Raw genomic sequence first — 27,924 nt, 5'->3', positions numbered from 1 at the left:
TATAATATTTATTGTTGAAATGGTAAAAAGAAAGACGTACATGGGAATGGGACAGACATACTATTATTTATACAATTAATTAGTAATAAATACACAGGCCACGGATAAATTAAATCCGTAATTGATTACAAACAACAGAATACATTTTAATTAAATGTTCATGGAACAAATTTTTTATTATGACTGATAACTGATAAGTGATAACAGTTAATCTAATACGATAGTAATAGTTAATAACAATGTTATCCATACTCTAAAGACCTATAATTAAAATTTTGAATTGTAAAACATTAATAAAGATGTTTTATTCAGTTAATACTTAATAATTCACCATCATTGAATAGGCTATTTTTTTTAAATTACATTTTGTATAGACTCATTTTACGTTTTCAAAGGAAATATTAATTTTATCCATGCTTAATTAATTATTAAACTTTAAATATTAGATATAATGGACGAGTTCAATGCAAAACGATTAATAGTTTTAGTTGACATGGATTGTTTTTACTGTCAAGTAGAAGTGCAGCATAATCAATCGCTAATTGGAAAACCAGTAGCTGTTGTACAATATAATAGTTGGAGAGGTGGCGGGTAAAATAATTTACTCAATATTGTTAGTCATAAGAAACTATAATTTATTTGTTAAAATCTATTGAAGGATAATAGCTGTAAATTATGAGGCAAGAGCAAAAGGAGTTGGGCGTCATATGAGAGGAGACGATGCGTTGAAGACTTGCCCAGATTTAAATTTAGTTCGTGTAAAAGAACTCCACGGTAAAGCAGACCTATCCAAGTAAGATAAATAAATCCTATCTAACTTCAGTTGCTTTGAACTTATATTTTTAGTTTTAAATTTGTTCTTAATAATTTTAGTATGATAATTTTGATATTTAGTATGATAATCATTATCTAATAAAAACTTATTGTAGATACCGGGAAGCGAGTCAAAAAGTGTTTGATGTCCTTAGTGAATTTTGTCCATGCGTACAACGAGCTAGTATTGATGAAGCCTATTTAGATTTAACTAGTGCAGTAAATAATTATGTTATATCAAATCGCAATAAAGTGATCACTGAATCTGATTTACCTAATACATATATTGAGGGTTATTCAGATGATAAGAGTTCTACGGGTAAGTAAGAAATAATAATAAATTATTATTATATGAAAATAATAGCAAATACTATAGCAAGAGTTTGTGCTATAATAAAGCTAGCAGAGGAATACAAACTAGTCTAGTATAATAAAAATTGAGCATTCCTTCAATCTCAACCATCATAATAATATTTTAAAACTTGATGTTTATTTTTTAGAAGGTAATAGTAAATATATCAAATCTTGGCTGAACGATGTATATAATAATGAGCTACAAGATGAAAATTTACTACATTTAACAATAGCTGCCATGATGGTAGAAAATCTGAGACAATCAATTTTTTTGAAAACCGGTTTTCGATGTTCAGCAGGAATAGCAAATAATAAAGTAAGTTTTTAACTCGTAGTACTGCTATTTTTTTTTTTTTTTTTATACATAAGAATAAGCTGCAGAAGCACAGGCAATAGTAAAATATTATTATTATTAAAAATTGTTCTGCTGCACAGTGGGCAGAAATCACATTAAAAGTGGCTAAAAGTATACTTTCAAAATATTTTTTTAACCTTTTAAAAAAAATAAATACATTCTAAAATATATAATACACAATATATATAATTAATTATATAACGTTTATGTAAAATCAATGCTTAAATTAGTTTATGCAAATTAACCCTAAGATTTTTCATTTAGGAATGTTAAAAAACTAAGTATAATAATATTATATGTACTAGAGCTGAGACCTCGAATCGAATTTTTCTATTATTCGAATTATTTGAATAATCGAATAATACTATACGTATGAAAATAATTCGAATAGTAATCGAATAATTCAAATAGTAATCAAATAATTTGAATATTCAAATTTTCGAATATTTTGTCAAATTTATGTTTTTTTGTAATTATTATATCTATATAAATTGTTAAAATCTTATTTGTTGTAATAAGTAATAATATTTATTTTGTCAAAAGAATAATTTGTTATAATTATATTTATTTTGTTAAAAAATTATTAAAAATATATCAAGGTCCACCTTAGTTGTCTCTTAATTATTTTTTTTTTTAATCTAATTAATCCTGCAAAGAAAATGATAAAATGTTCGAAAAATCAGATTGAATATTTGAATAACCCATCGAATATTCGAATAAAAAATTTGAATATTCGTTATTCGAATAACAAATATTCGTGCGAATAAAGTATTCAAATATTCAAATTTTTTTTATTCAAATAGTCCCACCACTAATATGTACTTAACTATAGATTGTGACCAGCTGCAATTATTTACTCAATGTTGATAGTTTTTTTAATTTAAACTTGTTTGGAAATTATATTCTTTAATATAAGTATAGATGGCTTGGGTATAACACATACCTGTTATAATATATGTATGACATACCTGTCGCCACATGTCTGTTATAATTAAAAACTTATATAACCTCCCTAAGACATTTTCTAAAGGAAGAATCCTAAGATTAATTTATATAAATTAATTTATGCACTCATTTTAAATAAATTTAAATTATACTTATTCTATATTTTAGAATGAATTAATTTTTTCTAACTGTTTTTTAGATATAATGGGCAACCAAAATTTCCAATATTTTTAAAAACAATTCCTCAACTAAAATGTATGAATAAAAATATATTATATTTTGAGAAAATGTACTTTTGGCCACTTTTTTTGTGGTTTTTGTCCAAAAATTGGACTTTTTTGAAATCGCCAAAAAAAATTTAATTTGATTGCTTAATGGTGGCTTGAGGGCAGTGCCCCTGACCACCAAATTTGTTTGGGCTTTAATCAAGTTACTTTTCAATACATTTTTAATCTAAACATTTTATTCATGAATAAAAAAAAAAATTATATATTATTCACTAAATAATCAGTTTATTCATTATGAAAATAATTTTTGCATAACTTTGAAAACAGATATTGTTTTGTAAAATATTTTGCTAACTTATTATTTATATTACAGATTTTAGCCAAGTTAGCGTGTGGCTTGCATAAGCCCAACCAGCAGACATTATTACCCCCATCTAGCATACCACATCTATTTAGATCGGTGCCACTAAAAAAAGTACGAAATTTGGGTGGTAAACTAGGCATTAGGGTTGCACAAGAATTTGAATGTGTTTTCATGTCAGATTTGGCTATAATTCCTTTAGATATTTTACGACAAAAGTTTGATGATAAAACCAGGTACTAGTTGTGTCATTTATTAATTGATAAATATATTTTAAATAAAAAACTGTATAATCAATAACTGATAATTTTTTCAGTCATTTTTTGTATCAAGTTTCAAGGGGTATTGATAATGAACCAGTTGAATCGAGATTAATTCCTAAATCAATTGGCAGTTGCAAATCATTTCCTTTGGGGTTAAAAGTAAAAAATGATGTTAATCATTGGGTGTGCACGTTAATAGATGATGTTGTTGACAAATTAGAAGCAGACCTAAAAACAGTATGTCATTTGCATATTCAGACAGCTATATGAGGAGCAGAGGATTTTGTAACATTTTCTTAAACAACACATGTAAAATTTTGTTTAGAATAAAAGACGAGCAACGTCAATGACAGTCAGCGTCAGATATCAAAACAGAGATACTAGTCTCCCTACATCGCATTGCGGGGAAGTAACAACATATAACCGTGACAAATTATTGAACACAGCTCATACACTGTTATATTCTATGACTGATAATCAAAAATCATCTATAAATTGGTACTATACTTTTTAAAATAAATTTTAAATGTTATTTTAAAGCAGCATAATAATTGTTTTAGGAAAAATCCTTTGACACTTATAGGACTAGCTATTGGGAAATTCAAAGAAATGAAAGAGGGAAAATCGTTAATCAACAATTATTTTAATAAAGCTACAGCGGTAGAGACAAAACAAACGAATGACATTAATTCAACTGCACTTGACTGCAAACAACCAATACATTCTGAAACTTATGTAGACAAAATAAATAAAAATGATTGTCTTGTATTGACACAAGTTTTTGAGAAACCAAAAGAAATATATCAACCATCAACAATTTCTAAAAGCAATGATTCAATAACTAATAATGAAAAGTTAAATTCGGAGAAATCTGAAAAAATTAATGAAACCAATAACATACATCAGGAATCACAGCAATACAAACTGAAATCAACAAGTCAACTTGGTGGTTTTTTCTTTAAAAAACTTGAATCAATTCCTCCCATAAAACCACATAAAACTGGAGAGTTTTCACTAACAGAATTCAATAAAACAAACCATGAAGATAATAACACGTATAAATCAGATAAAGTAACTTCTGAAGATAAAAAAGAACTTTATGATTCCCATTCGATTAAACAACCGTTCGCTACAGGGGTTTTCTTAAAAAAACTTGATTATGTATCTCCTAGTAAACAGGTTATAAGAGATGATCTATCTATTGAAGAAAATTCTGTTGTAGAAACCGCTATTGAAGATAATCCATTCAAGTTGTCATGTGATCGATGTAATAAGTTAATCGATATTGAGGAATATGATGAACATTTGGATCATCATATAGCTTTGGAACTAAGCAAACAGTTAAATTCTGTTGAAAATGTAAATAAAATAGCGAAAATTGATGGTTTACATAAATCTCCAAATAAAACTGTAAATAACAATCGTAAACGAAAACTCGGTATACCTAAAAGTCCTAAAACAAAAAAATCTTGCACTAAAAATATTTCTTCTTATTTCAAGCCAGTAGGTACGTAAATTCTATGCATCCACGAGTGCATCATTCATCAAAGAGGATTTCCAAAATTAATTATATATTTATCAATACATTTTGATTGCAAACCATAATGTTAATAAATAATATTTATATTTTAATAAATGTGACCTAGTAAATATTACATATTTTTTTAAGAATACTTGGTGCAATTCCAGATATGTTGCCTAGTCATTTGATTAAAGCATGGTATAGGTCACTAAAAAAAACAACACATTTTTATCATTTTTAGCAAATATTAGAAAAGTTTACTGTTATTAATAGAATAGTTAATGTATAAATATACAATATAATGATACTACCGTCCTTTATTTAATTTTACATTTATTTGATTATTATAGTATTTATAATTGATGATAATTTATTCACATATTTGTATTTAAAGTTTTGTTTTAAAGAGATCAATGTGGAAATGTTCAACGATTGTTAATTTTAATACATCCTTGTGTCTTATTAAAAAATATATTATTTATTTGATATTTGTTACCGTGCGTGCTTATAGATATATAATATTTTAAGTTATATATAAGTCTATATAAACTTTTTGTTTGTTTGAAAAAGTTATATTGCTGTCTTCCCGAATCTGCTAAAATAATTTGGCCATCTCTGTACAGCAACCATATATAATTAAATGATAAAAAGCTTTGACTGGCGTTACAAAACATGTTATTAAAAAATTCCTTCTAAACTTCATATTTAACTTAAATAATGCCATCATTTGTTTAGTATATAATACAAATCTAACTTTTAAAAAAAATATTTTTTTTTTTTATTACTTCCTTATTAAATAACCAATGATAACTAAAACAAACTAAAGAAAATATCAATTGAAATAAAAAAAAATATTTTTTTTTAATAATTTCCAAATTACTATATTTGAATAAAATATTTGAAATTTGAATAACTAAAATTATATCTATAACGTATTCTGACCGGTTGGTCGTGTACAAATCATATTATTACAGAATACCGACGGCTAACCTGTTCCATATAATCTGTGATAGTATTTGATTTATCTTGGAGTTATCTTTCACTTATAAATCAGCTGTTAACATAGACGCGACTAAAAACAACAAGGACAGTCAGTGGAAGATAAAAAGTTCTACGATAAATCCACATGGAGTAGTATAAGCTGTAACATAAATCCTAATAAGTAAGAACAATTGTCAATCATTATTAGATTGATCTTTTTATAATCGATTTTAAGTTAAAATAGTTTAATTTTGTCAAAAAGAAAACATTATGTTTTGTTCTCGTCAACTGATTAAATGGTATGGTACTCTTACGAGTAGCAGCTTAAAACAAAAGTCTGGAAGGTTTGCATTTCCGGAACGTTTTCGCGGTACAATTGTTGAACGCTGGAAAACGTATTGGGAAAGCGTAGCCAAAGATTACTACGAATCCACATTAGGTGTCGGTACTTATATCAAAGAAAATCCTATCAAAAGTGTTTTGGCCAGTACACTAGGAGGCTGTGTATATTATTGTGTATCCAATAATCCCGATGAAAATAGTTTCAGATCTGAACTTCTGGAATGTGCAAATTCAATGTTGTATATTTCACCTACAATACGTAATCCAAATACTGTACAGCGTTTGGAATATTTGGAAAAATGTTATAACATGGGCATTGTTAAAAGGTTTGACCTATTGCTGTTTTCAGTTATCTGGATCGACGAGTTCAATAACGACATTCAATTGTTCAAAGCAAACTGTTCCTACATAAAACCAACAATACTGCAAATTCCTCAACGAGCCATAGATATTGGTTTTTTGGGCAAATGGTGGCATCTCAAACAAATCATGGTCGATTATGACATAAATCCCGACGAATGGAAAAATATTGAAGAACAAGTGTAATTTTTTATTAACCCTGTTTATGTTTGATTTCACTCATTTCTTTGCTTATTTCTGTGTAATCTTGTAAAATACCTGAATAAGAACGATTCCCCTCTTCGATTTATTTACTGAATTGATTTATAACATATGGTTTTCTGCTCATTTTTTTTTTAATTTAATATTGTACCATACAAATTTAAAAAGGTTAATTTACTGTACATTAGTTATGATGGAATGTAAATATACATCCAAAATTACATATGCTCATATGGACAAAAAAAAAACCATTGTTATAAATGCATTTAGAACAAAACGATGACAATCATTTAGTGTGCAATTTAGAAGTTGTTTTTATTAACTAAAAATGATAATTACCTTTTACACTTTATATCAAAAATAGAAAAATATGATAAATTAAAAAGATATTGAGCTCGAAAATAATTTTGGCCGAATTATTTTTCTATTTGCCACACTTTGGATAGTCTAATTCCATATAAACACAATAAATATAGTGAAGATAAATTTAATCTAACCTTACCTGACTATGTATTACAATTATTAATTATTGGATTTGATTAGACAATAAAAAAAACAGTTATTATAAGAAAATAAGGAAAATTATAATATTCAATTTTTATAAAATTAACAATGAATAAGCTTGTTTTTCTTTAGGTATACATAAAATCTTAATAAAAAAACTAACAAAATTTAGATACATTGATCTTAATATAAATTCAAGATTTATGTATTTTATGTTAATATAACATTATTTAAATATTATCTTTACTTTATGCTTCAATAAAATTATCCATTAGGTCAACCTAATAAGTAATAGACTATTTAATTACTTACTGTATTGACTATGGCATAGTCTACAAGGTAACAATAATAAGAGACGTTTTAAAACAAATTGGTATCAGGATACATTAATAAACATATACTCAACATTATAAGGGTAACTAAAAGTATTTCTTGAAGAAAACCTCATTAGAAATCTATAAAGTAATATAAAACAAATTTAAAAAACATTTTCACTAAATAAACAAAATAGGGAGAGGAATATAAAGCCAGGAAAAAATATTAGCTATTGCAATGTACGTCTACTACTATTGTCGAACTTGTACCAGGTGAATTATCACTAATTTCGGTACAAGTGCTTTCTTCTTCTTCATGACCGTTTTCTAAAACAAATAGATAATATGACATTATCAAATTGTTATAATACAATTTTAAAATATTAATTCTTACTATTGTTGTTTACTGTAGTACATTTTCTACATTTAATCGGAACATTATTGGATTTTAATAAATTTTTTGCTGTTAACTGCATCATGGTCAAACCAAACAGCCAATACCCTACACCATAACCTCCGACAACAGCAATAAAAACAAAAGCATTGTACGTCATTACGGCACACATAAGAACGTATCCAATTAGCATTTGTAAGGAATAAACTCCCAGCCCTTTAACACAACTAAAATAAAATATATTATAGTTTTCTATACCTATCAAAAAATAAAACATTTGTCTTACTCAATTATTTTCGTTCCAAGAGTAACTGAAGACATTTCTTTATTGACATAGTCTTTGCAATTTGGCTGGCTACAACAGCGTAGTCGTTTGTGGACCTTTGACATATAATGAAAGGTTTTTAGGGACTCGAATACAATTGCTAAAGCCGTTAATCCAACACATATGGTAAATAAACCTATAAAGTAATTAATACTGAATAATATATATATATATATTTAATTTTTAATACAGCTGGCATATTATAGTTTTTATTTACCTATTGTAGTTTGAATGTTGAAGTTCTTAATAAGAAATGGTTCAATGTTTGGATTGAATGTAAAAGACATTGCTTTTTGGAAAAAAAATTCAATATATTTACTCGAGAAAAACTATTGTATACATTGCGTTATTTATTAGACCAGAACTCAAGATATTATGTCGGCAGTCGGAGACATAATATTATAAAGGTATGTAGTATACTAAATGTTGGTTACTAGTAATTTGATTACCAGTACATTCGATCACTAATCGTAACAAATACTGTTACAGATTAATGAAAAATTATCAGTAAACACACTGTCAGGTTATCGGCCGTGTAAAAATGAACCTTCGTTAATTATTAACAACTTAGATTTCAGAAACAGTATATTTCCTCAATCATTGTGGACTGAAGTCTGAACGAGTTCGGCACTTCAACCGTCAGGCGTCAGCGGTAGGCAGTCTTTAAGATAACCGTAATGTTATTATTGTTATTTAGTGTTTACCACCAAATCTGAATCATGTGACCTATCTACTATTGTTCACCGCTGAATTCTGTACGCATGCCGACCTTGAGGGGCATTTCACGCTAACCGTATATTATTTTCATGGGGAACGTACCGATAACGGCATGACAAAATAAATAGGTAATAGGTATGCCGTATGTCAGAAACCTGTGTTATCAAGTATCAACTTTATCGGTTACTGGTTTTCACCCGTAAGAAATACACGGCCGCCCATTTCACGGTTATCACAAGTTGCCGCCGACATACCATAGAGTAATACCCTATGCGACATACCAGCAGCAGCTGTTTATTGGGTCATACTCTACGGTCCATCAGCTGCAGCTGCTGTGAACCGTATTAAATCACGGTTATGGGATATGGCTAATATACTGTGACCATTTTTAAAAACATAGGTGTACTAGTACAGTCTGATAATCGTAAAATGGCTGTTGGTGTTCTTTGGTTGACTTGTACATGGCATACACAACATTTACCGACATACCTGTGATTTTATATTCTCTTTAGTGTACTTTAATTGTATATTACAAATTGCATTTTACAATAATATTATTTCAAAATTATTTTGATTGTTTTGCAATAAATCATTTACGGCTGTAGCGTATGAAAAATACCATATGAATTGGCACATAACAGTGGTTTTAATGAACTTTATTTTGTTTTATTAGTTATAAATGCTTAAAGAATTTGCGATGTATTGTTAGCATTAGTAACAAATATATTCCTGTGACCCGATTATTATCATAAAGTTAAACTAGATATCTATTTTTTCCATTGCAATTATATATTATTTTAAGTAAACATTTGTTTTAAATGGTAAATTTAAAAAAATATAGTAACTTACTTCTAAAATAGATTTATTTATCATAGTTGAACTCATTTAAAGAAAAGTGGTGCATGTCATAAATTATCACTATACTGTGGGTGTAAATAGACTTATGTCACTCTTGTTATAAACAAAAATTAAAAATCGTCAAGCATGTTAATTTAAAATAGATTTCACTTTCTGGAATATATAGTTATGTCATTTAGGCATTTAACAGGTAGTAAGTATTCACTTACAATATAAATGCAATTTTCAAAAAAGTTGACTTGCACCACTGTTTAAAAACGACTATTATAACTATAATATGTAGTGGTACTAACTAATTACAATTCGATGACCACATTTGAATATATATACTTTTTAAGTGATTACCATTCTTAAAGTATAGGGGCGAGTTGGGAAGTACGGGTGAGTGAATCTACTTTTTACTGTAGCCCATACCTAAAATTTGGCAAGTATTCAAAACTGATTAACGTTTCACTGCAGTTAATAAAATACGTAGATTGCTACTCGATTTTTAAAAGTTACCCTTTAAAAATTTTAAATGTTATTTATAATATTAAGGCCCCTGAATACCGATCATTTTTAAGGAGTTTTGTATAGGCAATATTTAAGAAAAAAGTGGTTTTATTAAATTTCAACCATGGTAATGAATTTACCGGTTAATTTATATGAGCTTCATGGTATTATTTTTAGTTTAAATAATTTTGTCTATGAGTAAAAGCCATTTTAGTTTAGATAATAGTACATTTTTTGTCCATCGCACAGGCTGAACCAGTGATACGATAAGTAATCTGAAAACAGATTTGAATTTGTCATGAAGTTTACTTGAGATCGGTCAGCGTACTTTTTTGATATCTTATTCCTACTACGCATAAAACACATTTGAACATTTCATAAAATTTTAAATTTTAAAATCAAATTTGGAAAGGGTTAAAATTAAAAATTGAAAAAAGTGCTCTGACCGATCTCAAGTAAACTTTATGACAAATTCATATCTGTTTTAAGATTGCTTATCGGATTAATGGTTCAGCCTGTGCGATGGACAAAAAATGATGTGTTTTGGCTAAAAAAAACGGTCGGTATCCAGGGGCCTTAACATAAAAATAATTTTTTTAAATTTATGTTTTTCCTAAAACATTTATTTCATGAAAAACATTACTATAAAGTACAATTTCTAAATACTATTACAATGCACACAAATTATTTAGGAATAAACAAAAATATATAATTGCAAGCCAGGCACAAATTGAGTATATATATATATATATGTACACGAGAATGGATTTTATTGATGTATATATTTATATTATTAATAATATATATATATATACTGTTGTTTTCTTTCTTGAATCGTAATTACTACTATATAATACAAAAATACTGTTTATAAAATCAAAGATCTTAACCCTAAAAGATAATATTTTGAAGTTAAGCTATAAATTCGGTTTAGATTGCTTGGTAGCTAAATTTTAATTTTCCAGTATTCTTATTTGGTCAAAACCCAATGATAATTAATTAAAAAATAGCAAGTAAAATACAATTTCTTTTTTAAAAATGAATAGTATAGGTATTAGGTATAAAATGATTGTATAGTATGTAGGATAAATATTAAATAGTATCGGTTACAAGATTTAGACAGATACTATACATATATATACAAAAATTTAAATCTGTCAATGTCTCATGATCCATATTTTATAGTACAATTATTTAATTATTACAAGCATACTTTTGAAAATAAATTGGTTTTTATTGAAAAAAATGTAAAAAAAAAATTAAATTAGAACAAACAAGTTATTTTCTATAGTATCAAATATTAATTGTTTACAAAGCAAAATTGATTATAAAAATATAAATTCTTATTTCTATTTCTTGTTTAGGTAACATTATTACTTTTAATTGGGCTTAAAGTCAAGACTAAAAAAAAAGATCTTATCACATAATGCACAGCAATCTCATTGCTATCACAGATTATATGTAATTATTATATAATCTGTGTTTCTATCTTAAATAGATAGCTTAAATACACTTCAATAATTTGTGTTTTTTGATAATTTAAAAACTACTAAATGACCAGCTGTATTAATAGTTACAAAATTTTCCAAATTAGAGTCCACAATTAATTTATCAGCCACTATACTAACACTTGCAATTTTTTCCCCAGCTTTTACGTTGTAAACAGCAATTTGATTATCTTCCTTAGACGTTAAAAATTTATCATCAGACGACCATTTCAATGATCTTACGTAGTTCATGTTTGAGTCGCTCAAAAACTTGTTTGTTGTCTTCAATAACCTGTCAATCAACTAACACCCAAATAAACTATAAATTATATTGTTACTGTAAAGTAAAAATGTTACTGTGCAACTGTAGTGTGATTTAATTTCATAAAACGGTCAAATTTTTACATATACTTACAACAATGCACTTTTGACCACCTACGACTAAAAAATTTGAGTCATGTGACATACTGATGACAGTTTGCTCGTTATTGTTAAATGGCAGTTTATACTGTTCTATCATGGACTTATTAATGTCATTATTAATTATTTTGAATATTTTCAAACTACTTCCACTGTCAGCGACAGCTAATTTAGTTTTATCAAGCATCAGACTTCCATTAATCTTAATACAATTATTTATTTCCAATTTCGATTTAGTTCCTGAATGTACATTTATTATCTAGAAAATGCATAATTATAATTTGTATTTCATTTTATAAGAATGTAAGTTTGGAAAAAATTAAGCTAGTATATATATATATATATATACTGAACATTTCTTAACCCCATCTATAATTTATGTAGTCACACATTAGTCATAGTTATACCCAAATAACTTACAGTTGGCGCGACAAATTTATAGAAAAACAACATCGTCATCATCAGTTTATCGAGCCTTTAAGGGGGGAGGGTCGTGTAAAAAGCAGTTTTTTTAGTATTATGTTGTATAGGATGTTAAAATTTATTAAAATGTAATAAATTTCAACATGAAATTAACCATTCAAAGTGTTTAAAAAAATTTAATTTTGAATAAATTCAACATAGCGGCGTTGCAGCTGCTTGAGTTTTGTAATTCAATTTTGCGCTGTACAGTGTACAGATTGCTCTAATTATCTAAAAAAAATTTCAAAATTTTTCTTTTAAAATACGTTCACACCCTTTGCCTGAACCTAAAATTAAAAAAAAAATTCAGTATCATTTTTAACAAAAAATACCTATTTTTTGTATAAATAGAATTCTAAAAATCAGTATTTATTATTAATTAAGTAACAATAATTAGTTAACTTTTAAGTTCGCGCAAAGACTAGTAAGTTAAGAAAAAAAATTCGAAAAGAAAATTTAAGAGAACATTCTTCAGATGATAAACTAATTTTCTAAGCAATAAAAAAAAAATTAAAAAAAAAAATTGTTCACACGACCCTTTCCCCCCCTCCCCTTAAGGCCTAATGCTGCTATCATGAGATAATAGTTTCTAGACGGTTTCGCTGTCCGGGACGGGTCGTCAATCCGTCGCCGGAGAGGGGGTGAGTCTCCTATTCACCGGACGATTGCTCGCCCAGCAAATGGAGTGCCCGTGACCAAGTGTCGAACCAGTAACTGTGTGAGCGCCACACACTGCCGCATAACCCACTCGGCCACTCGTCCCCTCCTAGGAAAACAACACTTCTGCATAATTGGAACATAATTTTACCAACATTTTTTATAATTCTTAAGTGTTTTTGAGTGCATTTTGAGCATATCAAATCTAGGAATTATTTAGTAAAACATACTTTTAACTCATTGTAATTGTAGATAATAATGAGTGTGTCTGGAAATATATGACAGTCAATAAAATGTTTAATATAAATGTTTTGTATGTTTGTATTGTCTCTCCATATCTAAACAAAAAATAAACTTCATACAATAATTTAGAAAAATAAATAAATAATTATACTATGTAAATAATCACTTCAATTTTTTGGCATAACATTTCATTTTTCCTTTCAACTGTTTTAAGCAACATAGCAACAATCAAAACATTAAAATTACAACAAGCATAAATTTTGTCAACTTTATTTGATGTACTAAACAAGTATTCTGCCGAATTTTGCTTCAAGGAGTGTACAGATAAATCATCGCACGCTACAATAATCATTGTTTGATCAACTGTTTGATTTAAACATATAACAAACAATGCAGATATTTTTTTATCGATAATCGCCCACTGACTTAATCCTTCGTATATTATCTAGTGGAAAAAAATATATATATATTTTAAAGTTTTTTTAGTTATATTTTTAATATAAATATATTTTTTTAAATTTACTTTTAAGCTTCCACATTTAGTCATTGCAGCTATTAAAATAATATTATTGTTGAGCCAAATAGCATCGAAATTTGGATTTAATTTACAACAATTTGTTTCTTGTCGTCCCAAATTTACTGTACACATATATTCTTGTAAGGTAATTCTACTCGCCTTACAAGTGCACATGTACTTAGTACTATCATCTAAACACCATAACCTAACCGATCCATTATCGGCTGCACATAACAACCAACTACTGCGCTCGGTGTTGGACCACAGCCAGTCCATGTTCAATATACCCCTAAAATGTTGTAAGTTATTATTTTACAGGAAAATAACCTTGATAAATGTAATTACTTACTGAATAGGGTCATCTAAATCCATGAAATTATATCCTGTCAATAAATCGCATATTCGAATAGTGCCGTTATTTAAAGCAAGAGCTATAAAACGAGAGTTTTTAGTAGCATCAACATTTCCCTCTGAAATAGCAAACGATGTGTACTCCTGATAACCAATTGGATGCGGACTTTCCTTAATTCGAATAGATTCATTCCAATTCAATTTGTACAGTTCAGATTTTTTTGGCGTCATCACTAATATTATATCATCCCCTAGAAAAAAAAATTGTATAAGTATTAAAATATATTATTTGTTTACCACATATTTTTTAAAAGAATTATGTAACCAAAATTTTTATTCAAATAAAAATTTCAAAAAATAGTTTTTTTATCTTCCGCTACAGATATTATAAAACCAATGATACAAATTATAGTAAGTTTCATATTTTTTATCTTTTTATTCTGAAACACCAACAACACCGTATTGAAGCTGAAAATAAAATGTTACCTTCTTTTTCGGGCAGAGGAAAAATTGACAGTACTTTTTCACTTGGGTATAATAACCCAGGATTATCGTCAAATGGCCATTGAGATCCATAAACAGCTCCATTTTGTAATGTTGTTGAGTATACTATTCTATCATTAGTGACACTTTCCATAAACCAACAACATGAAATCACACTACTTTGAATAATTGTTTTGTGGAGAATTCCAGTATCTAATTTCCATATCTGTGTAAATAAAATTTAGTTTATGCATTTTTTTATTTGAAGAAAAATTACTTTGAATACTACAAATCGATCTCTACATAAAAAATTATAAAATATTTATCAATGGATATAAATATTAACTAATAATTTGCATTACCTTTAAAGTTTTATCCATTGATGAAGAAACAACTAATTCGCCACTTGATGAAAACTGAGCACATACAACTGGTCCAGTATGCCCTTCAAGGGAAACAACACAATCAGTTATGTTAGATTGCTTGTTAATACAATCTCGATTAAATGCACTCTGCCAATGATCTTGTCTAGTCTCAGGCGACGGTGTACGGGTTGTTACCAAATCTTCAAATGAAGTTAATTATTTAATAAAAAAAATAATAAAATAATAATAATTTGATAAATACTTTCTGAATTGTTAGGGGAACTAATTATATTCCAAATTATTATTTTTGTATCGTCTGACGTGGATAAAAATCTATCTTTTAATTTATTCTTAGCCAAGTGTGTAACGCTCTTACTATGCCCATAATAAGTGTATAATAGTTTATTTGATATCACATCCCATACCTGTTAGAAGCAAGTTAAAAACATTAATTTTCTGTTTATATTTTTAGCAACTCTATTGAAACAATAGGGAGTAAAATGTTATAAATATTTTTTCTATTTTTTATTTATACAGTATTAATTAAACATTCTTTTTTTGTAATGCTACTTGTAATTAGGTACTTTAAAAACCAAAAATAAATATTTTTTCTTTATTCCGTTTTTTTAGGTGCAGTTTAACGAATAAAAAATTTGTAGTCACACTTATTTTATAGAGGAATATCTTGAAAATTTAAATGTCAAATAAACATATTAATTGTACAGAAAAGGATTATTTTTATAATTAATATAATTTTAAAAAAAATTGTGTGGGTCTCGGGACAATCAAATCCCAAAAACATCATATAATCGCGACAAAAGTGAAACTTTATAACGGTGTGTTACAGAACTTGGTGTTATAAAAATTGTGAAATAAAATATATGCTAATGTAAAGATTTGTATATTAATTTAAATAGTATTAAATTGGAAAAAACAAAAATTTTTGTTTAAGTGGGGGTTGAACATTAACGTCTTTGCAACTTGAATGCATTTTGTACTATTATACGGCAGATACAGTGGACTTTCGTGCGAACGTAAAATGTCAGTGAAAACGAATCAACGCACGCAGAATTACAAGGCACTTTAATTTTAATGGCGACATTTTAACGCCAACAAACACTAACGCATCTATTTAGATATCATAATCAAATCAAAAATATATGTATGAGAGAGAGAGAGAGAGAGAAAGAGAGAGAAGAAGTGGGGGAACTCGTACTTTATCGTACACGAAGATCCGCACAAAAGAGAATCAAAGAAAGCTAGGCGTTACTGTATACCTATATGTATCTGCGTTCGCCCGTTTTCACGGGTTAACTACCCTTATGACGCACCTAAAGAAGTTTCACTTCAACAACTAAAGTTACGCAATAAAGTAATTTTTTAAAGAGATCTCCCCTACCCCAATGTGCAGGTTCTTTTTATTCTCATCTATTAATAAAAAATATAAGAATGTTTTTACCTTATAAAGTACAACAATATTATATTTAATTGCAATTTCGCATAATAACCTCTTACCTTAATATCTCCGTTGCGATTGCCAACAATAATTTCATTATGACTATTTCCGAAAATGACAGTTTGAATTTTCTCGCGTGATATAAATATGATTGGCTTAGGTAAAAAACCATTTGATGGTGGAAGACTAAATGTTTAAATAATTGTTTTAACTAATTTAAATGTAAAAATTTATTGAATATCTAAATACATAAAGAAAAAAAAAATACTCACATGCTATGAAAATACAATTGTCCGTTTGACTTTGAAATTTCCAATGACTTTTTATAAATAAAGGAATATTTAGGTTCCTGGAGACCTAACTGGACAATATCACACCGAGTTTTGTACATATGGGGACCAATACGTTTAATAAAATTTTCTACCTCGTCCATACATTGTTCATTCTAAATGATACACAATACCATATAATAAGGCAACAAACATGTACTAGCTAACTTTATAACTGAATATGTTACAATTAAATTAATTTTACATTTTAATTATGATTAAAACACTTATATTTAATAAAACATGGTTTTTAAATAATAACTTACTTTGGCAAAAATATATTCTTTATATTTTCTTAAATCTGCTAATAAATCTGCAGGGCCAGTAGCGTGTGTTTTAGATTCTAAAAACTTCAAATCTAAAAACCACTTTGAAAATTCCTGAAATAATCCTGCTTCTTTTAAATGATAACCAAAGTATAAAAATATATAATTATCATTTTTAGGCAGATCAGCAAAATTTCCATGACAATTGACTCTGTATTGATCTATAAGTTTATTATGTAATAACTGTTGAAAAAAAAAATGAATAAGAAAATACTTTTTCAGAATCGCCTTTAAGCAAATTTTATTTTTATTTTCAAAACTACTTTTTTTTCCTGGTCATTAATCATGTTCTTCAAATTGTCTAACAATAAATCGTGTATTGAATATATGTAACTGTTCAAAGGTTGATTCCAAATTCTGACAGCTAAACTTTTACGCATAAATTCAAGCATGATATCTTCAACTTGTGTTTTATTCAAATTCCACATAACAGATAAGACCTAAAACATGTTTGAGATTTCTTCAAAATAAAACAGTGTATTAATATATATTTAAAATATTGTAATTGTTTTACCTCGGGTTTAATATTTACATCATATACAAACAATACAAAATCTTGATAATATTTTCGTAAGTTTTCTGGTAAATCGTTAATGGACATTTTTATGGCTTTTTCTAGACTTTTAAGTTGTTGAATACTTTTTCTATTATACCTACAAGAATAAAAACATTAGTAATCTTATCTTTTAGTAGACTAATTAATATGTTATATGATAGTTTGTTTGTATGTAACTAACTTAAACGTTTCTGATATTTTATTTTTATGTTTATCTGATAATTCCTGCAAGTAAAAATTCCATCTGTTTGGATTTTTTTTTGTGTCTTCTTTGTGGGCTTCAAGTTGTGCACCAATAAGTGAAATAGTGAGAGGAAACCCTAACAAACAATCCTTTGTTGAAAATTGTATTTTTAATTAAAGTAAACTAAATTCTCTATTCAAATTACCTTTGCATATGCTATGAAGCTTTGATGCTTGGGTCGGTAAAGAGAAGCTGTTTACATCTAAACATTTTGAAAATAATTCTAATGTCTCTTTTTCGAGGAATCCTTCGGTAATTTTAACATATGTTATACGCGAATCAATTATGTCATCCATAACTCCATCATCATTTGTTGTTATCAACATTTTACAATTTATATTCATGTATTTTATAATTTCCGAAGTAGAAACGTCATCCAAAATTAATAAACCTTCTTTCATAGAGCTTTGCTTCCATCTATAGTACCCAAATGTTTAAAACAAAAAAATATTTTATTAGTATAATTCTAAAACAGCCAACACAGTGGGAAAAAAAACATTGGGAACAGCGCAAGGTCTTCAAGAATAATTATTAGTATAACTGAATTTTTTTTTTTATTATTACCCTTGGTAGCAAAGATCATTGGGTTAAATAAATATTATTATAAATAATTTTTACGGTTAAAATTATCTTGTATAAAAAAGTTTGACTATATATACATATTTTGTTATATTATAATGCCACACTAAGTTCTATACTCAGCCTAATTTTAAAACCTTAAGCCCTAATACTACACCAGCAAATAAAGAAAATGTTTCCACACCTTCTTGGGAAAAATTCATCATTATTTGTTGAATATTCCAGGTACTTTATCTAAATAATGACTTACCCAAGTTTGGAAGTAATTTAACTATTTTAATTGAAAAATATACAACAATATTCAGGTAGTACTTACTTTTTTGTAAGTATTTTTTGTGTTTCTTCATATTCAGTGTTTAGTGGAGGCGATATAAGTTGTTCTTGATTTGAATGTAACCGATTCAATACTTCTGCTTGTATACAACCCACGTCTGTTGAATTTCCTCGTCCAACATTTACCCATTGTACACAACCCTAAAATACGTAAATGTTTATTGATATCAATATTGTAACTAAATTGTTTATGAAAAATAAATACTAATAATATCAATGAAGTTCACATTATCAGAAGGAGAAAATGCCTAATCTAATATTAATTAATTTTAATGATTACCTTAAAAAGGTCCATTGTAATAGTCGGATCCTGTAACACTTCAACCACTAAACTAGATTTTCCACAACCAGTCATACCACATACAACAACAAAGTTCCCAGCTTCCAACAGTTGTAATTGGTTTTTTAAACTGTTTACCTTAATCGTTTTATAAATATAATGTTATTTAAAAATAAAACTCAACTAATAGCCCTTATACATACAAATTCTGTTCGAGTTATGTGTCTTAAACATAATTGAGGTACTTCTCCAATTGTTAAAGCATTCCGTATTTTTTTTGAAGAAACATCATGATACTCATTTTCTATTGTTGTTTGTATTGTTTTAGCAATCCAGGAATATTCCGATGATAAATAATCAATAAATTGCTTCATACCAAAATTACCTTTAGACGGTAATAAATCTAGTAATTTACTTGCTTCTTCCTTAGGATTTTCCTGCCATTAAGAACAGTAAAAATTTTAATTAACAAAGTAGCAAATAACTGTAATATTTTATATAGTTCTTACCTCAGATTTTATATCTTGATACTCATCATTGGTCAATACATTTTTTTCAAACAACATAGCGATTACATCGCCTTGTATGTCTTGTATTATTAAATCACGGTTTGCTTTAAGTACATCGTGAATACATTTAGTGTCAATTTCCATTATAAATGGGGAATATTGACTTGAAATATCAATGGTAGAGTAATTTCATTTGTGTTATATACTGAAAAAATCAAACCATATTATGTGGTTTTTAACATACAAACTATATATTATTTGTGTAAAACATAAATGGTACAAGAATCTATAAATGTTTGAAACATACATTTCGATTAAAAATTAAGTATTACCTATTATTTACATACGTATATCTTGTTTATGTGACATATGAGGTCTAATACATTAATGTCAATGTCTTAAAGACTATAGTTCTACAAAGAAAGTCGGTATTGGTTATTGAGATTTAAGTATAGTGAAATTAAAAGTATGATAATCAAATTTTACTATCACAAAATACTGAATTATTGTTTATAATGATAACAGGTACATAATAACACGGAATAATCAGAAGAGACAGTGAATGAGAACTTGAAATCTGTAAAATTGCCGAGAGCATCAGCGTAGCCAGAAATCAACCATTATTACAAATTATTTATTGCTGTCGAAACTGATTTCACACATTTTCCGGATAGAATATGGAACAGTCGCCTGAAATAAGATAAAAATGGTAATGATTATCTTTACCCATAAGTGTGGCAAATCCCCCGTAAGAACCTATGTAATTCTTGAAAGTGTCTCTTCTGGTTATTCTGTGATAACACCACACCACGGCCCAGTACCCATAGAGTATACGCTTTTGACTTTCTACGGCCATAAAAGATTCAAGATGTACCTTTATTCTTAATATAATAATATATAGGACATAAACTATAAAGTAATATAAAGAAGCTGTTCGGTCAAAAAAGTGGTACAACAAACCTCTGTTTCACACTGCAGTGTCATTTTTTCTAAATTAGCTGGTTCCTGATGGAGAACGAATACCAGTTACTTAGAAAACTGCTAGTTATTTAATTTACTCCATCGACTTGATAATAATATGGACCAGGAAACAAACATTACGTATGATAGAGCTCTGTCTTTCTGGCACATATCTTGGTAACATTTTTACTTTTTAGGTTTCAATGTGTGGTCCATTTAATACAAAAATAATTCACTACCGTTTACACGTGTTTTAATGACAATGCTCTCATTGCGGCAAACAACCTCCTTTTATACCTATGCAGAAGTGTTACACCCGATATTATTCATCGTCAATACGTGTTTTTGTACATTTTCATTAAAATATAGTGTTCCAGAAAGCAGCCACATTTTGAAAATTCTATAACTTTTTTAAAATTTGTCCAAAATAAAAATAACACATACCATTGTGTTCAGGAGGTCCTGAGGTTTATGTGTGGAACATAACATCGGGCATATGACCGCCATCAATTCAATGTCTATGAAATTTCGGATGATGCGTTCGCAGATTTTGATACTAAAATTATTCATTATAAATCGTTTTTCAATTTAGGAATATTGACTAATCTGAAAACTATACTATTGAATGCTGCCATTTTATATTGACAGCAGTGATTTGAATCTTTGAGGACGTACCTGTACGTGTGCGTTTTCTTACGATAAATCGCAAAACCTAAATTATTGTCTATTCTTTTAATTAGTACTTAGATCAAGGAAAGGCAGTTTTTTATTTACTGTTGGCTAGTCTTTTTTGAAAGTTTTGCTTACACACCGAGTTGCGAAAGCGTAGGTATCAAAGCTGACGTCGATGGGTCTCAGATCTGGCCGTCGATGCCTACGTGCATTATTATCACTATAAGCGATTGTCGCACGCTGCCGACGCAATCGAACGGCTTCCGCGCGAATTCTGGCACAATCACCCCTTTTGGCTTTCACTATTATTTTTAGGATAAATATCAGAGGAAGGAACGCGTTCTCCCAAAGATGGTACTTCTCGTTAGACATTTGTCGTACAGTCGTTGGCCGTTTAACACGAGACGGCGATGAAAAATCGTATAGCCAGCTAACTGTGCGCGTTACTACTTACTTTTACGAAGCGCACCGAGTCGCTAATGCCGACGGCGGTAAATACCGCTAAGATAAGTTTAGAGAAGTGTTTTTTCTCAGTCGCAATCGAGAGGTGTTGGAATTTTCACGAGCTTTCGGGCTGCCGACAACTATTGGCGAGCTTTCTAACGCCGACAAAATAAATGTATACTGCTGTTCTTGCTGCCACATGCTATAATCTATATGCATTTGTTTTTATTTAGTCTATGTCGGTACTCCAAACCAATTCTAAACATCACAACACCTTCAGAGTTAAGGGATGACGACGACATCACCGTAATCATACACAAAAGTTCCATTTTTGCAGAAATGTGGAATTAACGCCACGCCGTGCCGCCCACAACATGATGTTTAGGACGCATGTACTACAGAAAAACATACTCGTACCTACACACAAATAAAGTGATAAGTGCAAAAAATAATAGCGGTCGAGAAATTGTTTGTCGGAGAATATAATATATTCTATAAAGGTAGACCCCCTTCGCTTGGTTATTTTCTTAATAATAAATGGGTACCGATTTACTTTCGTACTATTTCTTAAGGAACAGTTTTTTTTCGTGTACAGAAGCTGCTTATATACCCAAGGCTAGCCAAAAGAAAGTTCTAATATTCCATTGAATACGTCAACCCCTTCAAAGTTCAAACGCTCTTCCTCCCACACCACTTACACCCACCTAAACCAAACTCTTTTTATCAATGGGACACATTAGGCACACGTATTTTCCAGAGCTCAGAGCTGTATCAACTATTGAATCTTTTAAGATTTAAGCAATAACGTGTAACCTATATTAGACTGATTTTTTAAATTAAGAATAATTTGCTGAACATTTCAACTGGTCGATATCCAGTTTTGGATAATTACTTTTAAAGTTACTGAAATTTATAATTTAGGACGGAAGAAATCAACTAGTAATAATGTTCAACAATTGAATAATAAACATGAGAAACCAATTCTATGATTATGTACTTGAGTCCCTAACTACAGAATAAAAAAAATGTAATCTATTCTATGTCCTAACTCTCAAAATATCCCCAAAACAAATATTATAAACTGAATGAATCAAAGAGGGCCGTGAGCCGTCGACCAAATGCAATACACATTTTGCAGTGTTAAAAGTTAATCCGTTAGTTTGAAGACTTTTGGAAATTACATTTGAGACAGATAACTTAAGAGATTCCGGAGGAACTGTTGGATTTGCTTGAAAGAAATAAACCAATCAGTTAAGTTTCAATATCTTGATATTGAAATGTGTTTCGACGTGAAATGAAAGAATCAGATCTCAATTATGTTAAATAAGTTGAGAAAAATGATCTATGTAATAGAGCTAATACCATTCAACGATATTAGAATGGTATATTTAACACTTATTGAATCCCTAATTACTTATGGTATAAGTAATAGATTGCATTGGGGCCCACGTTAAAGCGCTCACACAACTTCAAATCTGCCAATACGCAATTATCAGGGTCACGTGTAAAAAAGATTATAGATATTAAAATATATAATAAATAAATTAAATATGAATATAAAAACGTATACATAAAACTATGTAAGCAAGTACTATTTAATTAAAAAAAACTTAACATATTGTCCCCCTTTGAGTCATAAAGAATACCAGATGGTTATGCAGTTAACATTATTCCTTAGTTTGGCCAAATAAAACTGGATGTCGAAAAGTATAAGATTTTTTGGGAATTCAGATATACAACTCAATGCTCATCTATCTGACCAACATGAATTTGCTGCAATTAAAAAGCTTATTTCACGCTGATTTGTTATGTATATGACGTTACTAAAACATAATTAAGATCCCTTTATTCTTTATGTATACTACAATCAAGTATCAAAGTCTCCAAATTGTAAAAACGTATTGCTATTTTTATTGTTGCTGTTACTATTATAATATTTATTCTAAATACTTAAAATAACACAAAAAAATATCTGAAGTGTAGAAAACACTTTGAGTTGGAGTGAGGCCCAGTTAATTGGTTATTAGGAGGTACTGATGTACAATTATAAATAAACAAACTTTTACTACCCAAGACCATTCTGTCAAACATGACTTAAAACGTGTTAGAAATAAATCTATCAGTTCTTTTCTTTTTAATTTCTCCAACAATATAAAGTAGGTAACCTACTCAGTATCAAAAACATATTAATGTCAGTACATCAAATTGTTTATCTAAAGAAATACTTCATTAGTAAGAAATCATATTAAGAACAATTAAAATTTAAATAATATGTCTAAGAAGCAGTTAAATCGGAAATACATAATAATGTACCAGTAAAGACGGATGAGAATATTGCATCTCGCTTGCCCTATCCCCAAATATCAAACCATATTTTACGCCATGTCCGGGAGATCATATAAATAAATACCTAAATTAAAACTTTTTATAGCACAGACATTTTCCTTTTTAAAGTATTAGTAGACAAGATGCACATCATCCATTAACACATGTCCTGAAAAAAAAACCAAGGCCATAATTATTATTAGGCAATAAAAATATCAGGAAGGCTGACATTAGGTGGAGTAGTCGCAAACAAATTTTTTTCATCATAATATATGTAAATGCATTTTTATTATATATAATAAAAAGTAAACGTTATGTAAATGACCTTAGATGCAGTGGTCAAATATTAATAAAAAATGTATACATATATATTTATTATAAGCATGTATAAAAATTACCAATTTTTTTTTTTTTTAATGTTATTTGGTTTGGAATAAAATAAAATAATTGTTCGGTTACAGTTAAATTCATTCAATTAGATTTATAAAACTGTTAAATAGTTTTAGATATAGTAAAAACGCATTTACGTTTGTAACTTTCATTTATAATCACCCAAGTAAATTTGAAAAAAATTCATTTTTCTAAAAAAATAAAATAATAATATTTAGGTAGGAATATATAGGTTTAACAATGACATTTTATAGGATTTTTTTTTAAACCTTTACAGTCACATATTAATATTGTACATAAATACAATATAACAACAATACAACTTTTAAAATTTTAAAAATAATTAAAATAAAGTTGAAAGGTTATTTTTACATTGTTACATAGTAACAATTTATGTTACAATATAAATTTAGAAAAAACCTACTTTACAATGAATTTTATATTAATTTACTGTGTGTATGTAAAACACAAACAATGTATATTTTATAATTTTTTTTTTTTTATGTACATAATATATTATTAAATCATAAGTGTAACTCGGTTTTAGGAAAAAATTCACATATTATTGTAATTTTGAGGTGGCCTTTCTGGATTTGATCTGTAATTGGGCGGTCTTGTGAAGTTTGAGTCCATTAAATTGGGAGGTCCATTTCGCATATTATTTTGATAAGGCGCATACTGTCTCGGTGGTCTATTATTATTTTGAGAACTGTTATTATATGGATGTGATTTATTATAATAAGACCTCATTGGTTGATTATAACCATTTGAATTAGGAAGTATATGATTTATTGGTGGCCTATTAAAGTTATCATTGGGAGGTCCAGTTTGATAATTATTAGGAGGTCCATATGGCTGGTTAAAATTATTATTTACTCTTAAATCCACATCTTGACTAATAGGAAAATTGCTATTGTTACTAAATGGATTTCTTCTTAAATCTTGATCTTTTTGAAGATGCTTTGCAGCATACAAATAAATTGGATCTCTATTACTTTCAAATGATAAATGTTGTCTCACTTCAGGGATTGCTCCCGAGTGTAGTAGTCGCATTAATGAGTCTCGTCCTTCTTTTATGGCGAATGCTAACTGTGAATTCTGATCTACTTTTATCATTTGTCCATAAACGAGTAACGATTCTGGTTTTAACTCACTAGCTGGTCTCGAACCTGGTATTAGATCCATTAAACTTTCTACCACATTATTAACAACGTCATTGTCTGGACCTACATTTTCATCTCCGTCTTCTTCTACGATATCATCATTGGTCTTATATTCATTCCAGAATTTTTGGAAATTTTTAGGAATAGGTTTGGAATATGGTATTTTTTTTATTGGTCGAAGTTTAGCTGGTTCTTCATTGGTAGCGATGATGTCTAATAGTGGTATAGTGGTGTTGTCTACTGTAGCTCTATTAGTTTCTTCATCGGTAATGTCTTCAAGTCCCATACCAGGTATAGTCGACAGGGCATCTGCAGTCATATTATCTGTTTTCAACATATTTGAGACGGTATTTACTGAATGATATTTTCCAGTCATTTTATCTCCTGGTCTGTTACGTGTCCAAAATTTACAAGTATAATCATTAGAACCAGAACATAAAACTTCTCCTAAGGGATGCCAAGCAAGTGACCAAACAATGCTATCATGAGCTTGATCTACTGACCCAACAAATTTGTCAACACCTACGTTCCAAAATAATATAGCTCCATCTGAACCACCACTACAGAATAAGTTTTCATGATACGGGTGCCAAGCAATTGTGCTAGCTTCTTTTTTATGACCCCTAAACGTTTGAACTTCATGCGATAAATTTCTTATGTCAAATAATTTTAACAAATGGTCTCTAGACGCAGAAACAACCCAATTTCCATTAGCATTCCATTTCACATCCATTACAGTGCTTTTATGAGCATGTAGAGTAGCTAATGACTGGCCAGTTTTAGGATCCCATAATTTTATTGGCTGTTGATTGTCTTTGCTACCAGAAATTAATAGACCTTTATGTGGGTGCCAATCTATGCATTTGACGTCTGCTCCATGCCCTCGGAGTATTTTCTCTTCTCGATTAGTAAAAAAGTCCCATATTCGTATGGTTCCGTCATCTGAACAAGTTGCAAATTTATCATCAGATTGACTAAAACTAATACCCCTAACAGCTTCATTGTGTGCTTGAAACATCTTTACATTGTTCATATTGGATTGCCAATATTTAATGAACCCAGTATGATCTCCAGTAGTCATCCAATTACCATTATGTGACCACACCATTGAACGAACTGGTGAATCATGGGCCTGTAGGATAGTTTCAAAGTTAAATGTTAACCCATTCCATAAAGTGAATTCACCACTCGATGCTCCAGTTATTAATCGTCTACCTTCAGGAGTCCACGCTAAACAAAATACTGGGCATCGTATTTTATTTGTAACAGTTTTGACAAATGCAGTAGTAACTGCATTTACTGAGTTATCTACGTAACACTGTGGAGGTAGTAGTTGAGGTGTATATAGTATATCTGGTTGCAAAAACGGCCGATCTCGGTGGTCACGTTGCCAAATGCGATTTTGAAGCATTCGTATAAGAGAAGCATTGTAGTCTACTGTTTTACGAAGCCCAGATTTTCGTAAACGTTTTCCGTCAAAGTCTAAATCTAACGGCGGTCCACCTTTGGTCATCGGATGTCTTGGAGGTCCACCACCCATATTTGCACTACGGATATTTAAAGGTATTGGACCTTGAAACCTGTAGTTTGTTGGAATAAATGTGTTTGTTGAAGGCGGTGGAACTGAAAAGTTTAAAGGAGGCGGAGGTACTGAGAAAGAAGTATCCACAACAATGGACATTGTTATTTTTTAAAATAAAATATTACCTAAAACTAAATTTAAAACAAACAAAAATTAACGTCGCACAAATACCGAATTTATAACATGTTACATTGTTATTCGTTACGGAATACAGTTACACTTTAATGCATGATGCATTCATAAATCATAATACATATTATCTAAAACCTGAAAAATACGTATTGATATGAATTATTTGGTAGTTACTGCCAATAATTACTCTAGAGTTACTGGTTACTACAGCCATGTTTACCTGATAATATGAGACATGGCTACACATTTTTGTATGTCTGTGATATGAGATAATATGTATAGTTTAGATAAAAAACTATGGATATTTTTTTACAAGCGGGTGTCCACCATT

At 28.9% G+C, this 27,924-nt stretch overlaps 5 protein-coding genes across 6 annotated transcripts; 2 read left to right on the top strand and 3 right to left on the bottom strand.

The window, feature by feature from the left end:
* Positions 1 to 267: 267 nt before the first annotated feature.
* Positions 268 to 5,189, top strand: LOC126832935 (DNA polymerase eta-like). Its single transcript, XM_050563993.1, has 8 exons — positions 268 to 591; positions 659 to 793; positions 930 to 1,132; positions 1,314 to 1,483; positions 3,068 to 3,291; positions 3,372 to 3,555; positions 3,644 to 3,816; positions 3,879 to 5,189. Exons 1-8 carry the CDS (start codon positions 452 to 454, stop codon positions 4,831 to 4,833), a joined length of 2,184 nt encoding a protein of 727 aa, XP_050419950.1. The 5' UTR covers positions 268 to 451; the 3' UTR covers positions 4,834 to 5,189.
* An 819-nt stretch (positions 5,190 to 6,008) lies between these two features.
* Positions 6,009 to 7,025, top strand: LOC126834760 (mitochondrial import inner membrane translocase subunit Tim29). Its single transcript, XM_050566925.1, has one exon. It carries the CDS (start codon positions 6,092 to 6,094, stop codon positions 6,707 to 6,709), a length of 618 nt encoding a protein of 205 aa, XP_050422882.1. The 5' UTR covers positions 6,009 to 6,091; the 3' UTR covers positions 6,710 to 7,025.
* Positions 7,026 to 7,465: 440 nt separating this feature from the next.
* On the bottom strand, positions 7,466 to 9,009 carry LOC126834769 (probable low affinity copper uptake protein 2). Its single transcript, XM_050566937.1, has 4 exons — positions 8,479 to 9,009; positions 8,223 to 8,397; positions 7,937 to 8,163; positions 7,466 to 7,869 (listed from the first exon to the last, which is right to left on the bottom strand). The coding sequence occupies exons 1-4, from the start codon at positions 8,546 to 8,548 to the stop codon at positions 7,769 to 7,771; spliced, it is 573 nt and encodes a 190-aa protein (XP_050422894.1). The 5' UTR covers positions 8,549 to 9,009; the 3' UTR covers positions 7,466 to 7,768.
* A 2,649-nt stretch (positions 9,010 to 11,658) lies between these two features.
* Positions 11,659 to 20,398, bottom strand: LOC126834292 (apoptotic protease-activating factor 1-like). Of its 2 annotated transcripts, none has more exons than XM_050566103.1 (21): positions 20,258 to 20,398; positions 19,926 to 20,130; positions 19,620 to 19,853; positions 19,417 to 19,554; positions 19,120 to 19,277; positions 18,370 to 18,641; positions 18,162 to 18,300; positions 17,939 to 18,077; positions 17,688 to 17,864; positions 17,365 to 17,607; positions 17,042 to 17,214; positions 16,829 to 16,955; positions 15,576 to 15,738; positions 15,311 to 15,513; positions 14,952 to 15,174; positions 14,464 to 14,716; positions 14,121 to 14,403; positions 13,764 to 14,042; positions 13,585 to 13,692; positions 12,231 to 12,494; positions 11,659 to 12,118 (listed from the first exon to the last, which is right to left on the bottom strand). In XM_050566103.1, the coding sequence occupies exons 2-21, from the start codon at positions 20,067 to 20,069 to the stop codon at positions 11,843 to 11,845; spliced, it is 3,996 nt and encodes a 1,331-aa protein (XP_050422060.1). In that variant the 5' UTR covers positions 20,070 to 20,130; positions 20,258 to 20,398; the 3' UTR covers positions 11,659 to 11,842. The 2 variants fall into 2 exon arrangements, with proteins under 2 accessions (XP_050422060.1, XP_050422069.1); XM_050566112.1 differs by having other exon boundaries at positions 20,273 to 20,377.
* A 4,799-nt stretch (positions 20,399 to 25,197) lies between these two features.
* Positions 25,198 to 27,816, bottom strand: LOC126847017 (pre-mRNA 3' end processing protein WDR33). The gene has a single exon (XM_050587004.1). It carries the CDS (start codon positions 27,558 to 27,560, stop codon positions 25,272 to 25,274), a length of 2,289 nt encoding a protein of 762 aa, XP_050442961.1. The 5' UTR covers positions 27,561 to 27,816; the 3' UTR covers positions 25,198 to 25,271.
* Positions 27,817 to 27,924: the final 108 nt, after the last annotated feature.

Source organism: Adelges cooleyi, unplaced genomic scaffold (assembly GCF_023614345.1).
Source record: "Adelges cooleyi isolate 19-005CV unplaced genomic scaffold, UGA_ACOO_1.1 ACOO_flye_CR_arks_rails_tigmint_CR_PRNA_1, whole genome shotgun sequence".
Classification (NCBI taxonomy): Eukaryota; Metazoa; Arthropoda; class Insecta; order Hemiptera; family Adelgidae; genus Adelges; species Adelges cooleyi.
This window is presented reverse-complemented; position numbering and strand designations above follow the sequence as displayed.

Bases quoted from the DNA above. Each gene is read 5' to 3' on its own strand.
- LOC126832935 (XM_050563993.1), top strand. From the start codon at position 452: ATGGACGAGTTCAATGCAAAACGATTAATAGTTTTAGTTGACATGGAT. The intron at 1,484-3,067 runs GTAAGTTTTTAA...TTTATATTACAG, and splicing joins CAGGAATAGCAAATAATAAA to ATTTTAGCCAAGTTAGCGTG. The intron at 3,817-3,878 runs GTACTATACTTT...TAATTGTTTTAG, and splicing joins CAAAAATCATCTATAAATTG to GAAAAATCCTTTGACACTTA.
- LOC126834760 (XM_050566925.1), top strand. From the start codon at position 6,092: ATGTTTTGTTCTCGTCAACTGATTAAATGGTATGGTACTCTTACGAGT.
- LOC126834769 (XM_050566937.1), bottom strand. From the start codon at position 8,548: ATGTCTTTTACATTCAATCCAAACATTGAACCATTTCTTATTAAGAAC. The intron at 8,398-8,478 runs GTAAATAAAAAC...ATTACTTTATAG, and splicing joins CAACATTCAAACTACAATAG to GTTTATTTACCATATGTGTT. The intron at 7,870-7,936 runs GTAAGAATTAAT...TATTTGTTTTAG, and splicing joins TACTACAGTAAACAACAATA to AAAACGGTCATGAAGAAGAA.
- LOC126834292 (XM_050566103.1), bottom strand. From the start codon at position 20,069: ATGGAAATTGACACTAAATGTATTCACGATGTACTTAAAGCAAACCGT. The intron at 19,278-19,416 runs GTAATCATTAAA...TACGTATTTTAG, and splicing joins TTACAATGGACCTTTTTAAG to GGTTGTGTACAATGGGTAAA. The intron at 15,514-15,575 runs GTATTTATCAAA...CTTCATTTGAAG, and splicing joins TTCCCCTAACAATTCAGAAA to ATTTGGTAACAACCCGTACA.
- LOC126847017 (XM_050587004.1), bottom strand. From the start codon at position 27,560: ATGTCCATTGTTGTGGATACTTCTTTCTCAGTACCTCCGCCTCCTTTA.